This window comes from Lutra lutra, chromosome 16, assembly GCF_902655055.1.
Source record: "Lutra lutra chromosome 16, mLutLut1.2, whole genome shotgun sequence".
In the NCBI taxonomy this organism is placed as follows: domain Eukaryota; kingdom Metazoa; phylum Chordata; class Mammalia; order Carnivora; family Mustelidae; genus Lutra; species Lutra lutra.
In genome coordinates, this window is record NC_062293.1 from 55,530,374 (window position 1) to 55,545,521 (window position 15,148).

A 15,148-nucleotide genomic window follows, 5' to 3' on the forward strand; every position below is an offset into this window, starting at 1 on the left:
ATTTAAAAAAGGAATAAAAAAATTCATAGAAACAGATGGAAAGCGGTTGCTGGGGCTTGGGGGTTGAAGGAAACAGACAGAATATGATAAAAGGGCACAAACTTTTGGTTATAAGATGAATAAGGTCTTAGGATCTAATACATAACATGGTGATTATAGCTGACAACACTGTACTATATAACTGAAATTTGTTAAGAGATAGAACTTAAATGTTCTCATCTAAAAATTTTTAAAAGGTGAAAAAAAGAAAATACATATTTTCTCCAATTATAGTTAAATAGCTAATCTCCTTAATATGTAAAGAAACTCTCCCCAATTAAAGGAAAAAGTTAGGGGTGCCTGGGTGGCTCAGTTGGTTAAGCAGCTGTCTTTGGCTTGGGTCATGATCCCAAGGTCCTAGGGTTGAGCCCCACATCGAGCTTCCCTGCTCAGTGGAGAGTCTGCTTCTCTCTCTCCCTCTGGCTGTTGCTCTTACTTCTGCTCTCTATCTCTCTGTCAAGTGGATAAATAAAATCTTTTAAAAAAATTTAAAAAAAATTTTAAAAAGGAAAAAGTAAATAATGCCGTTTTAAGATATGGTGACACATACAAAAAGAGAGCTCATGGTATAGGAAATACAAATATCTCTTAAATATATGAACAAATGCTTTACCTCACTGTAGTAACAGAAATGTACATCAACACTATGTTTACTTTTTTGTTTGTACAAATGAGATTGGCAAACATGAACACTCAACCTCACTCATAGTAATAGAAGTGTACTTTAAAAAGTATGCCTAATTATAATTTTTTCAAGATTGGCAAAGTTCTGAAAGTTAAATAAAAATCCTGTATTGGTAAGGCAGTGTATGATGGATAAATCTTTTTAAAAATCCTAATTAGAGGCACCTGGGTGGCTCAGTCGGTTAAGCGGCTGCCAAGGCTTGGGTTGTGATCCCAGATTCCTGGGATCGAGCCTCTCCTTGAGCCCCACATCGAGCTCCGCATCAGGCTCCCTGCTCAGCAGGAAGCCTGCTTCTCACTCTCCCACTCCCTCTGCTTGTGTTCTCTTTCTCGCTGTCTCTCTCTGTCAAATAAATAAACACAATCTTTAAAAAAAATCCTAATTAAATATATAAAAATAAATATATGATGACCAAACAGTGTTAGTTCCAGAAAAGCAATGATGGTTAAGTCTTAGAGAAATCTATGAGAATAATTCGCTACATTAATAGATTAAAGAAGTAATATATTACCATTATAGAGATACATAAAATTTCCAAATACTGTTAGCAAACTAGGAATAAATAAGATTTCTCTTAACCTATAATAGATGTCTATCACAGACCCAAAGCAAACATTATATCAAATGGTGAAATACTAGAATATTCTCTTTCAAATCAGGACCAAGGCAGGCATAACTGCCACCGTTTCCTATTCAATGTCCTAGTCTAGGAGGTCCTAGACTATACAAAAAATCAAGAAAAGGAAAATGTATAAGAATAGCTAAGGCAATCATAAAATTATTGTTCAAAATCTAATTTTCTACATAGAAAATCTAAGAGAATATATACATAAACCACCAGGACTCACAAGCATGTTCAAGAACAAGCTTGAGGGACACGAATCAAATTGGAAATAAAAGGGCATCTGTACTCAAGCCAAGAAAATCACTTTACTTTTTAAAATCTTTTTTTGAAGATTTTATTATTTTTAAGTAAGGTCTATAGATAGTAAGTAAGTAAGGTCTAAACCCAGCATGGGGCTCAAACTCACAACTTTGAGATTCAGAGTCATACACTCTGAGTGAGCCAGCCAAGTGCCCCCCACCCACCAAATGTTATTTTAAAAGTTATTTAGGGGGCGCCTGGGTGGCTCAGTGGGTTAAAGCCTCTGCCTTCAGCTCAGGTCATGATCCCAGTGTCCTGGGATCGAGCCCCGCATTGGGCTCTCTGCTCAGCGGGGAGCCTGCTTCCCCTCCTCTCTCTCTGCCTGCTTCTCTGCCTACTTGTGATCTCTGTCAAATAAATAAATAAAATCTTAAAAAAAAGTTATTTAGGATACCAACAAAAACTATAAGGTGGGTAGTAATATATGAAAAGATATGCAAGATCGTGGTATAAGAACTATAACATACTACTTGAAAGGCATAAACAGAACCGTAAATAAATGGGAAGAGAAACTATGCTCACGAGAGGGTGACTCAGTATTACCCCCGTCATAATGATGCAATTCTAACAACAACAACAAAATCCAACGCATTTCTTTCTTGATCCTGACAAGCATACTCTAAAATGTACACAGAAGAACAAAGGGTAAACAACAGCCCTGCCTGACATTTCTGAAGAAGAACCAGAGGGAAGGAGTTGTCCTACAGAAATTAAGTCTCCTTATAAAACTTTATTAATTAAAACAATGTGAAATTGGTGTGGGCCAGACAAATAGAACACCAAGGGTAACACCTTAGAAACAGACCCAATTATAAATTAAAAAATTGATATTAAAAATCAGTTGCAGTCTTGAGGTGGATTAATCAATAAGTGATGTTAGGATAATTCTGTATTAAGATTAAAAATTAAAATTAGAACTCTATAAATTTTAAAGGGCACCTGGGTGGCTCAGTGGGTTTAGTGTCAGACTCTTGATTTTGATTAAGGTCATGATTTCAGGGCCATGAGACTGAGCTCCGTGTTGGTTCTCTGCTCAGCAGGGAGTCTGCTTGAGATTCTCAACCTCTGCCCCTTCCCCAGCCACCCCGCAATCTTAAATAAATAAATAAATCTTTAAAAAAATAAATTTTAGGGGGATTAAAGATGTAAATATGAAAAGTCAAACAGTCAAAAAAAATCCTTATTTTAAGGATTTATCCATCTATTAGAGAGAGAGGGAGAGTTGGGGGGTAGGGGACAGCGGGAGAGAATCCCAAACAGACTCCCCACTGAGCATGGAGACTGACGTGGGGCTTGATCCCACAACCCATGAGCTCACGACCGGAAGGTAAACCAAGAGTCAGACCCCCAACTGACTGAGCCACCCAGGTGCCCCCAAACAGTAATAATTTAAAAACAAAATACAGGAAGTAATTATTGTCATGTTGGAGAACAGAATGCTCTGGAACAGCACAGGGCATTAAAAAGAACTGTTAAGTTTTACGGCATTTAAACTAAATCAGCATGACTCAAGTCAGATGCAGAATTAAAAGGGTACCTACAACCCCTATAGTGACCAAACCATTAGTATTCAGAATATAAAAGGAACTCTTACAAATCCAAAAGAAAAAGACCAAAAACCCTGGAGCAAAAGGGCAAACTACAAAAAGAGGCAACTCACAGAAGAGGCCTAGCCAGTAAACTCTCGGAAGGATGCTCAAGGTCACAAGTAAAAGGGGAAAGAAAACAATGAGATTTTATTTCATGCCCATTGGCAAAAACCAGTATGTCAGGGAAACTGGGTGAGGGTGAGGTTAGGAGGAAACTGGCATCCAGGCCCTACTGATCAGAGAGGAAACATATTCGACTAGTCTGGAGAGAAGCCTGGCACTTTTTGTAAAGTTGAAATGCACGTACCAGACAGAACAGCAATCTCCGTCTTGGGCACCTAGCTGGAGAGACCGTCCGCACATGCATCTTGGGCACCTCGCTGGAAAGACAATCTGCACATGTGTGCTGGAAGTTTCTACTTTGCAACATTGTGTGCAACCGCATGGGGGTATTATTGCTTTCTGCGCATCCAGAAGAGTTTGTGAAGAAATACAGAAAAGCGTTAAGGGAAGAAAGTAAGTGTGGTTGGTGAGAGAATAAGAACTACGAAGGAGAGTTAGAAATTGGGAAAAGAGAACAGAGCAGAGTTCTAACTCAGGGGCAAGGGGTTGGGCTCCTGGCTCAGATGGAGGAGTTGGGTCTTGGGGAGGAGGGATGGTCATCTTGGAGGAAGAGAAGAAACTTATAAAGACATGAAGATGGGCTTTGGGGAAAGGGAGAGTTGGGAGGATCACACTAAACAATGGGTTCTTCTCAACAAGGAGAGGACATTGAGCAGGTAAAGAATAAAGAAAGTGCTAGTAGAGATAAAATCCTGGAAACACTGGATATGACATAAAGGTGAGCAGGGTTGACTCCAGGATATTCTATGGGCCTCAGGAGCTCTCCCCCAATCCCAGAATGAGGCTTGAGGTGAGTCCTGAGGCCATCTGGACCTGAATCATATACGATCTCCCCCTTCAAGTTCTCCAACACCTACGTGCTTCTTCCTTCCTTCATAACTAACGCAGAAATGTGAGCATCATAGAAATGTTGGAGGCCAAAGGCGCTACCGGGGCCACCCTACCCATGTAACCTCCTTGTGGAATTGGATGAGGTCCCCAAAGGTGAGCAGTTTGGCAAATGATCAACTAATCAGAGTGACTGGAATTCTGATTTTATCCATCAGTGACGCTGCTGCCCTTCCTCGGACTACTTTATCTGCAGCAAAGTCATGCCAATTTCTGTTGGCAAATTTCTGGCCTTCATGACCTGAACACACTAACCCAGCCAGGAGTTCAGTGAGTATTTTATACTAATTAGACTTATATAATTTCAAAGGCCAGAATGAAAAAAATGGATGATCATAAAAGCGATCATTTACTTTCTTCCCTTAATTGGACAAACTTGATTTAACTCCTGTTCATTAAGGCATTTTGGACCATGCATATAAAACACTCTGAGCTATAACTTGTCAAAACCAAGGTCTTAGCAATGAAAGAACCCTGTTCTACTATTTGATAAAAACAGAGGTCAGAGGAAACTCCTCTAAGAAAATGAAATGGTATTTAGCCTGTGTTGGGAATTAGGGAGTACAGGGAAGTTTTACGAAGAGCAACGTTCAGCTGGAAATGACAGCACCCATACTCCTCAGACTTCAGGAGCTGACTGCCTATGCTGCTCTGTGGTCCTTTCTTTTTTTTTCTTTCTCTCTCTCTCTCTTTTAAAGATTTTATTTATTTATTTGAGAGAGAGAGAGAGCAGGAACAAGGAACATAAGCATGGGGAGTGGGAGTGGGAAAGCAGGCTTCCAGCCAAGCTGGGAACCTGATGCAAGGCTTGATCCCAGGACCCTGGGATCATGACCTGAGCCGAAGGCAGACATTGAACCTACTGAGCCACACAGGCATCCTGGTTCTTTTGGTGTTTTATGTATAACATGCTGGAGATGGAGGAGCCCAACCCCAGATCCACAGGCCGATCTGGCCTGCTGCCTCCATGTACATGGCCTGCAGGTTAAGACTGGTTCTTACAATTTTTAATGGTTGAAAAGAATTAAAATAATAATACTTAATGACTCATGAAAATGACAGGACATTCAAATTTTATTGTCCATAAATAAAGTTTTATTGGTCATCACTGCAATCATTCATTTATATATTGTCTATGGTTGTTCTCCCAGTATGACGACAGAGTTCAGTAGCTATGACAGAGACTGTCTACAAAACTGAAAATATTCACTTTCCAACCCTTGATAGAAAAAAAAAAGTATGCTGACCTGGTTTATGTGATACCCTTTAGTGCAAAGATGCTGAAAGTATGAGGCCATTTGGAGACTTTGTGCCCTTAGGATGCTGGTGTGTGTTACTAGGTCTCAAGAACCCTTAAGAAGGTGTGAGTAAGGATGTCAAGGAAGTCCACTAGAGTGTATTATCTCGGGGGGTTGGGAATTACTAGATCACAGAGTAGGTCAGGTAGGGTGTTTTCTTGGATCTTCTCTGTATTCAGTTAGAAACCAATGGAGAAACCATATTTTAGAAAGACCCTTTGGGAGCAGTGAGGAGAATGGGTTAGAGAAGGTATTGCCTAGGAGGTGGGGGATGAGTTAAGAAGTGTCTACATTTGTTGGGGAGCCCAGGTGTCTCAGTTGGTTGAACCTTTAATGCTTGATTTTGGCTCAAGTAATGATCTCAGGATCTTGGGATCGAGCCCCACGTCAGGCTCTGTGCTCAGTAGGGAGTCTGCTTGAGGAGTTCTCTCTCTGTCCCTGCACCCCTACCCCCAACTTGTGCTCCGTTCTGTCTCTCAAATAAATAGATTTTTTTAAAAAAAATGTCTACATTGGTTAAAACAACAGATGAAAAGACCAGTGGTAGCTATGAGAGCTGTGATTTGGAATCAGAAATAGTTAGGGGATAAAATTGGTGGCAACTGATTAACTCTTGGGTAGAGGTGATGAGGTTTGATTTTGAAAATGGCATCAGGAAATCAAGGGATCAAACAATGAGCTAACAAACTGTGGAAAGAAACTGCAGAGCCTATGAGATTAGTAGAATATCGAAGAGGATGCTTTGGGGGAAGAGTTGAATCAGTAGCATACATTCACTCTACCTTGATCTCTAAACTAATAGCACTTGTAGATAACTAGAGAGGGATGTGTTCATGGCAAGGTAGCCCGACACAGTGTCACAGTCTGCCCTGTGTTGTCCAAGAGTGGAGTGATTGCACAACCCCACAAAATTGAAAAATGGAAGAGGTGGGGGGAAGTCCTGAGGAATTCCTGAAGCTTTCCCTGGACTGGCAGTCAATTAATTTCTAGCAAATTATTTACCTGACAGGGAAAATTAGAACTAAGATATGCTCTAGCTCTCCATGTCAAAGTAGTTAAGGACAAAGGGAGGAATATCAGAGAAGTATTACTTGTAACTGCATCTCCATTTTAACAGGTGTATGTAAAAACGTATTTTTACATAGAAGCCTTAAAAGAGAAATGTGAACTTGAAACTTCACGACCTTGGAGCAAGCTGACCGCATTTTGTTCTCACTGGGCAGGGCTTCGGAAATTCATTTACTCTTTAAAAAGTTGTCTTCTAAATGAAAAATTAAAAAATACTTAATTGAGAATGAAAATTTCCATTGGTGAAAGTCTATCAGCTTCTGTGTCTCAGACACTATTTTAGGAGAAGGTGACCTGGCTGGATCGGCACCAACTGAAATACAGAGTGAGTCTGGCAACATTCCTGGTGTTTCCAGAGTTGGAAGTTTTTGGAAGCACATTTTTACCTTTTTTGAATTTTAAGAAATTAGACTAGGGTACAGGGCTGGAGTGCCACTGGCCCCACTCTCATTATTCAGTAAAATACTAAAAGGTGAGACAATGTCATAGGTAAAATGCTGTTGAAGAAGGTGGTAGGATGTTAAGATGGTATTTAGAATGGGGGTGGGTGGCGGATACCAGGGCTTTCTGAAATGCCAAAAAACTGGAGGCAGGAATTTTGTTCTGGAACATCTGGGCACTGATTGCTTTCTTAATCCAGATGAAGAGGTAGTTTTGCAGATGCTGAATTTGGTTTAAGAGCCAGGAAAGCATATTCTATGTTTAATTAATATAGATGCAAAAATATATGCTTCCCATTGCTGTAAATGCATAATCTGAGTACTCTACTGTCTTGTATTCTTGGGCATATACGTACACACATATCTTGGATTATGTGTGTACATATGTGTGTGTCTATGTGTGCATGTGTGCACGTAGAATTTTTTTTACCCAGAATGGCTGACATAATTTCTGAATTCCTAAATGAATAAGAATAGTAACGCATCACAACTGAACTTTCTGACAAAGTCCTGTCTTGCACGGACAGTGTCACGGGAAGGTTGACATCCTCGGTCAAGTATTTTGGAAGCCAAGGAAAACCATGTGAGAGAGATTCTGCATTTCTTGTTGCTTCTCCTTTGCTTGCACCAGGTTCTGAACCCTTCCTTAAATGAGCAGCCTAATCTTGCCCTGCTGTGTAAGTTTCGTGTGTGCAACTTCTCTGTGTCTCTCCTTGCCAATGTCTAATCTACCTGAAATACTGCGAACATTCTGGTTTCTGTCTTGGATATGGGGAGGGAAGAGCCCCTTCTCTCTGGGCTCAGCAGATCACCGGACCCTAGACATGCTCTTCTTCCAAAACCCAGATCTATTTCCAGCCAGAGAGCCCCAAGATTACTGTCTGTTTTCCAATGAAAGGAGCCAGGATGAGGCACGGCGCTAACCCTGGAAGTATCTTACTGAACCAGTCCTCTACTCTCTCAGTTTTCTCCCTCATTTCTATGACCTAGCTCTCTGGACCTGGGAGCACCTTGGGATGACTGATTCCAGGGGGAATTTACACTCACGAGCAGAGTTTCTTACCAGATGCCAAGAGGTCATTGATGAGCACCAAGAACTTCTCATCAGCCACTTGGGCGTCGGTCATGAGAAACACTACACTGAGATTCTTCACCCCGGCTTTCAGGCACAAGCCAGCCAGGTCCATCTGCGGAAACGATCAACATTAGAGATCTTTGGGAAGATGGCCTTATTGAAAGATCCCCAATCAGCTCTTTAGGAATGGGACCATTTCCTTATCTACTTTAATGGGAAAGAAAGTGAAATAGCAGTGGGAAATAGGCCTCATTCCCAGGCCTCAATCCCAGTAGAGGTAGACAAGTAAACTTGAACAGCGACAATCTTTAATTCACGCAATCACTGTGGCTCCTGTATTCGCTTCTGGAGCTCTTCTTTTGTGCCGAGGGGTAACAGCACAGCTTTCCAAAGGGACAGAGATAGTCCCTGCTCACCGGTGTTACTTATATCATCATACAAGTGAATGACCTGACCCGAAGGCAAGAAGTTGCTCTTGGTCTTGACAGAAGAGTCATGTACTTGGGGCCACCAACCCCAGTAATGAATGTATCTTATGCTAGCAGTGTTTTGTGTTCTCATGACTTGTTCCAGCAGAAGCTCTGTGTTGGAATAAAATATCCTAGGGAGCACACTTGCATACACACACACACACACACACACACACACACACACACACACACAATCATCTGGTAGGAAATTATATCCATTCCGAACTGCAGGTGGATGAAGTCTTGGGCTAGGATGCCAAGCCCCGCATTTTCCCAGCGTAGTCCATCTTGGTTCAAGCTCTGTATCCCGCTCGCAGAGCTCAGCTCTCAGTCCCTGATCTTGGTCTTCTTGCTTGCACCACTCAAAGCTCATTTTCTAAGAGCCTCCTGCATTTCCTTATGCCAAAGCTTCTTTAATGTCCCATATATCATTCCCCTTTAAAGTTAGTGAACTTCCTTTAGAATCAACCATTCTCAACCTTAGGTACTTACAGAATTAGTTAAGATAACATTTCCCGACTCTCATCAGAACCGCCTGAAAAGTCTTGATGCCCAGGCCACTCTGCAGACTAGTTAAGCCAAACTTTCTGGAGGGTGGGATGCAGGTATCAGCAGTGTTTTAGGGGGATTCCAGTCTATAGCCAAGGCTGAGAACTGCCATCTTAGGTCATTCTGTAAATGCTTACTTCTATGCACTGACTTGTTTCCTCTTTATTGGAACTACTGGAGACTGGTCTAACGTGGACCTGGTGTCTGACCTTAGATCCAGCTAGCTGTGGAGAAGCTGAGCTGTGGTTTCGGAGCAGTGATGAGCACCACTGGCTGAGAGGTTAGGAAGGCAGATGGGTAGGTCTGGCCCCAGGACGGCTGGGATTCACACAGGGACAGCAAGGGTGGCATCCTGGTAGAAATGACATCAGGGCTCCCGACCCTGCCTCTGTTGTAACTAGGCACAACAGGGAAGGGAAAAGTGACCTCTTTCAGTTGTATAAATACTTTTCCCCATGTTCTAGATCATGCAGCATGGCTGCTAAGGGCTTGACTGGGACCAGGAAATGTCCCCGAAGTTCCTAGTACCTGGTATGCACTGGAACAGTCTTTCAAAAATGCAAATTTCTTACAGGACTTGGGCAGACTGTCAGAACTCCTTCCAAGTCCACCAGAGCTGCTAGAGGGCTGTGTGCTCACTTTGACACAGAGGTGCCCCTGATCTGGTGAGAGCTAAGGTTACCCCGAGGGAGCTGAAGCAGCTGAGGTTTTACAAAGGCAGACCTGAGTCCAATGAGTCTAATGAGGGTCACCGGCCCAGAATCGAGGAAGGGAATGGCCCATTGCTGATGGGGGGTTCTGAGCAAGGTGAGTGCAGAGCTAAGGAGGGATGACAGAGAGCTGTGGGCGTTGCGGGGGGTGGGTGGGTGGGTGGGGGCTGGATCTCACCTTGAAGTCTGGGATCTGGTACCCTCTCCGCAGCGTGATCTGGAATACCTCCATGGAGCTGATGAACGCCGCGAGCCTCGTCAGACTCTGCTTGCCGCTCCCACCCACTCCCACCAGTAGCGCATTTCCCCGGGGGGACTCCAGGATGCGGTTGATGTGGCAGCTGCGGGGAAAGAGCAGAGGTACGTGGCCTGGATCAGACTTTGCTCTGTGTGGAGCCCGTCCCACGGTCCAAGGGAGCAGTGCTGGAAATGTAAGTTACATTGTCCCCAAACCGGGCCTTGCTTTCTTGCCCAAATGGATGGAAGTCACTCCTGCTTTCTGCTTTAAGCCAAAGCCTCTGGTGAACCAGTGGCAGTGGAGAACAAGCTCGTGGCAGCTGGAAAGGACTGGAGGGGACCCAGATTCCCCTCCCCTCCCCACCCCTCCCTACCCAGCTGAGCCCCAGTCTGCCACCCCTCCCATAGCACTTGGCCTCACCTACTTGTGCTTCTAGGCAAGAGGAGGGGCAGGAAAAAGAGAAGAGTAGGGAAAAAAAATTCCAGGGGAGGCTAAAGGACAAACAGGAACAGAACTGTCTGTTCCACTAGAGAGAGAAGAAGTGAAATTAAAGTCAGCAGAACAACAGGGAGCCCTGGACATTGATGGCTTTGTAATGAATGTGGATTCTTGGTGTCAGCCTACAGGGCGCCCACTTGCTTGGCTTCTGGATTCTTCCCCTTTAAGCTCTACTCACCTGTCTCAGTACCCATATTCCCATCCAGCAGTGATGAAAGGTTCCCAAGTCCTGGGCTTAGACTACATCCTGCAGAGGACCCTCTTCCTTCTGACTCACTAACCCTTCCTCAAATGCTGTCTTTCCATCCACCTGTCCGTGACCCTCCTCCACGTTCTTCCTTCCCCTTAGCGCTATGTATAAATGTTACATAAGGTACCTACGTTCTTTATTTAAAAAATTCCTATTCCCTTTCTTTCCTCACCTTAAAACCAATAGCTATTCATTGTACAAAATGCCTAAAATACAGAAAAATTACAATTCTACACTAAATAGCAATAGACACCACTGACATTAACTACACACCCTTCTGGACATTTTTCTAGAATCTGTGTGTTTGTAGGTATGTACTTATAGGTACATACACTTACTGCATCTGAAACCCATTATGTTTCTATCTTATTTTCAAAATCAGGTTCACATTGTATACTAAACAGTGTTTTGAGGCTATGTTTCTATTTATCCATAGTGTGTGAATAATTTTCTACACCACTGAGTAATCGCTAAGCCATGCTTTTAATGGTGAACCACAGAATAAATTTCTAATCTGCAACAGCCTACTATGGGATAGTTACATTGTTTCCAACGTTTTCCAGTCATAAATACTGTTACATAAGTATTTTTCATTTCTATCTCTCATCACGTCCACGGGATAGATCCCTAAAAGACAAATCATCAAGTCAAACAGTAAGACAATTTTTATGGCTTTTGATACATCCCGAAAAGCTGCTTCCCTGAACGATGGCACCAATTTGTCATCTTCTTGGGTAGAACTGATCAAAAGGTGAATGTTATTTTTGAAGGGTGAGAATATGTTAGATTATGTGAGTTTCATTAGCATGCGTCATGTTAGAAAACTTGGGAAATGGATAAAAGGAGGATGAGACGACAGCTGCTGGTGACCTTGGACTTGACCGAGCATGGAGAACAAGAACTCAGGGGGAATCTGACCAAACAGAGTGTACATCTGAAATTAAACAGTGTAGGCTACAGTCCTGTGTCCCTATCTTACACTAATGTATCACAATGACAGATACCATATTCACATTATGTAAGGGTCATCAGGAGTGGAACCATTTAAGTGTAGCTAAGCCCAATTTGGAGGAAGGGCTAGAAATGGAGGGGCGGGAGAGCCTTGATGAATGGGACTTGACCCATCAATGAAACGGGAGCATGGATGAAGTTACTGGGCTTCCTGTGGGCCTTCTGTGGCTTGAGTTTTCTTGCTACTGCGCATTTCTGGCATATACTGATGACTGGGTCATAATCAGCGTCAATAAACTAGATGTTTGTGGGTCCTCATTGCCTCCTCTCCCCTGTGTTTGCTGGGTGTGTTTGCTACTGAGAGGGAAACCCCAGCAGAAGGCAGGTAAGCCAACAAGGCCCACCTATCAGCAGGTGGGAAGAGTCTGGCCCCCACTCTTGTTGATACTGGGTCTTATGTATCTGCCTTCAAATCTTTGCCAATTGAATGGTTGACACTATGATTTAAATTTTATTCCTTTGATATCTAGGGAATTAAATATTTTTCTTATTAATTATTACATTTTGTTTTGTGAGCTTCCTTTTTTAGGTCCATGGTCCTCTTCTTTTTTTTAAAGTTTTATTTATTAAAGTAATCTCTACATTCCATGTGGGCTTGAACTCACAACCCTGAGATCAAGAATTGCATGATTCTCTGACTAAGCCAGCCAGGTGCCCTAACTGCCCACTTCTTAACTGAAGAGTTCTAGATCTGTAAGGCCCCTTTAGGTTTGTTCTGAACCATACTGCCCTTTTGTCACTTTTTACCTTTTCGTTTTACTGTGCTTTTGGATATGCAGAAAATTTTAGCTTTCTGGATTTAAAACCCAGAAATTGTAAGTCACTAACTTTTTGTGGTGAAAATTAATTCCCCCTAGTATTTAAGACTTATTTATTGACCTACACTTAGTTCTTTTATGATTTTGCTTTTCCCCTTTATCATTATTTGTGGTATTTCTACTCTTTCTCTCTTTCTTGTATCAGATAGATTTACAATTCTCTGGGTCCCTTATTAAATCCCAGTTTTGAGGCATCAAAAGATGTGCATACTCAGCTTGCTTTCTCTATAGTCCCCACACATGTGAAGGTGTTCAATGAATTTTGGTTAAACTGAAACACAACACAGGCCTTATAGTCATCATCACGTCTGGGGGACACACGCAATCACACATCATGTGAGGGGCAAGGACTCATCTGCTTCGGGTTTGCATTAGAGGGTGCCTGACTCCAAGGATAAGAGAAACTGAGCTGCTAAGACATCCAGGCCCTCTCTTTGGAGAAGTCCCCCTGGGCTCTCTGGGCCGCCCCAACCCCCACTATTCTGGAAGGCCTGAATTCAGCTTAGCATGGTCCCTGCTATTCACCATCTGATGGGAAATGCATCGTTAGTCCCGAAGTTTCCAGAGAAGAATGGTTCAGTCTGCAACTGTCAGCGTTAGACTCCAGCTGGGGATCCATTAACAACCTCTGATGAGGGCAAAGGACTCTGCATTCAAATTACAACATTTAAAAAAAAGGAAGATCAATATTCTGAAGGGCTCCTGGGCGAGAAAACCAGCGCAGTCTAAGTTAAGCCCGTTACTGAATTTCTGTGAGATTAAAAACAAAAGCTGAAGATGTTTCACGGCACAGCTGGAGGGAGTGGGCTTACTAAGGCTACACACGCACACACACACACGTGCACACAACATGCACACACATGCATGCATACACACATGCACACACATGCACACAATACATGCACACACCCACATATGCATGCAGACACACATGTATGCACGCACACACATGCACACGTCTGCACTCACATGCGCACTCGCATGTGCACAGACAGCACACATGCACATGCATACATCCACACACATATGCATGCGGACACACATATGCACGCACACACATGCACACGTCTGCACTCCCATGCGCAGTCACATGCATGTGAACAGGCAGCACACATGCCCATTCATACATGCACTCACACACGCCTTAGAGAATAGATAGGATACAGAAAGGAAGGGGCACAAGAGAAGTCCATCGTTTTCATTAAGTGATGCTAAGAGAAAGGAAAAGAGGCAGAACAACCTCTGTGGGAGCCAATAAACCCAGAAAGAGATAAAGATTATGCCAGAAGCAGTGGAAAAGACATGGTGTGAGGCTTTAAGGACATGCAGATCCAGAATCTGCTGAGACAGTGAAGAAAGTCAGCAGGAGAGCACCATGGTGCCATTAAGGGCACAACAAAGAAAAAGCCTAGCATCTACGGACTGCTTATTAAGCACAAGGGACTGGCCGCATGCAGCAATAACCCAATGACGTGGACATTCTCACTACCCTCACTTCCCAGAGGAGGGAACTGAGGCTCGGGGAAGTTCAGTGTCCTCTGCTGAACACCACAGCCAATGAGTGGCAAAACCAGGATGTGGCTGTGGCTCTGGCTCTAGAACCTGCACCCGTAACTCATGGCACGGTGCTCTGTGGTCAGGTTCAGCATAAAAGCAGCAGGAAGAATTAACAGTAGAGCTTGGGAAAGGCATTAAGGAATCAGACTGAGAGACTGATAAGAGCTCAAGTCGTGAGAACAAAAAGCCAGATGATCACATCAAAATGAGAATAAGCTTCATCGCACCCATGACCAGATGCCCTTGCCCTGGCCCCTCCACCAGCCCTGTGGGTTCCTGGGGAGCGCTGGAGCCTTTGTCCTGCTCTGCCTCGCCCTGCTCTCACCTTGGGTCTCAGAAGTCAGGACCTTCCTGGAGAAAGGCCGAACCCCTCTGCCTCAGGCACCACGTGGAGTGACGTGAGGCCATGAGTCTTCTGTCACTCTTGGGTTATCTGTGTCTCTCACTGTTGGCTGTGGTCCATTTTCTGGCACAAAGGGTTGCTTCTGCTCTCTGTGGCCAGTAGAGGCAGCAGAGGGCTGAGGAGTCCCAGGGATGGGAGGGCAGGGTGAAGACCACGTCATGGGACATTGATATTTTTAAACAAATGGACATGAAATTATACATCCAAATATACTTTAATCTTGAGAACTGACTCCCTTGAGGTAGTTCATTATTCCAGTTATTTTGCCATTGCTAACTGGAAACTATCTTCTGGAAACCATCCTCACAGCCTGTTAGGGAGCGTCAGGAGAAAAGCTAGTTTTCCCAGCCTTATTTCTTTTTCTTTCTTTTTTTTTTTTTTTTGACTTTAATTTTTTTATTTTTTCAGCATAACAATATTCATTATTTTTGCACCACACCCAGTGCTCCATGCAATCCGTGCCCTCTACAATACCCACCACCTGGTGCCCCCAACCTCCCACCCCCCACCCCTT

General features: G+C 43.4%; 1 protein-coding gene across 1 annotated transcript in view; it reads right to left on the reverse strand.

Moving 5' to 3' along the window:
• Positions 1 to 15,148, reverse strand: part of DNAH9 (dynein axonemal heavy chain 9) — a 342,755-nt gene that overhangs the window by 124,959 nt on the left and 202,648 nt on the right. Inside the window, 2 exon segments of the mRNA XM_047707126.1 lie at positions 8,119 to 8,242; positions 10,038 to 10,200. Of these exon segments, the coding sequence (XP_047563082.1) occupies positions 8,119 to 8,242; positions 10,038 to 10,200 (287 nt within the window).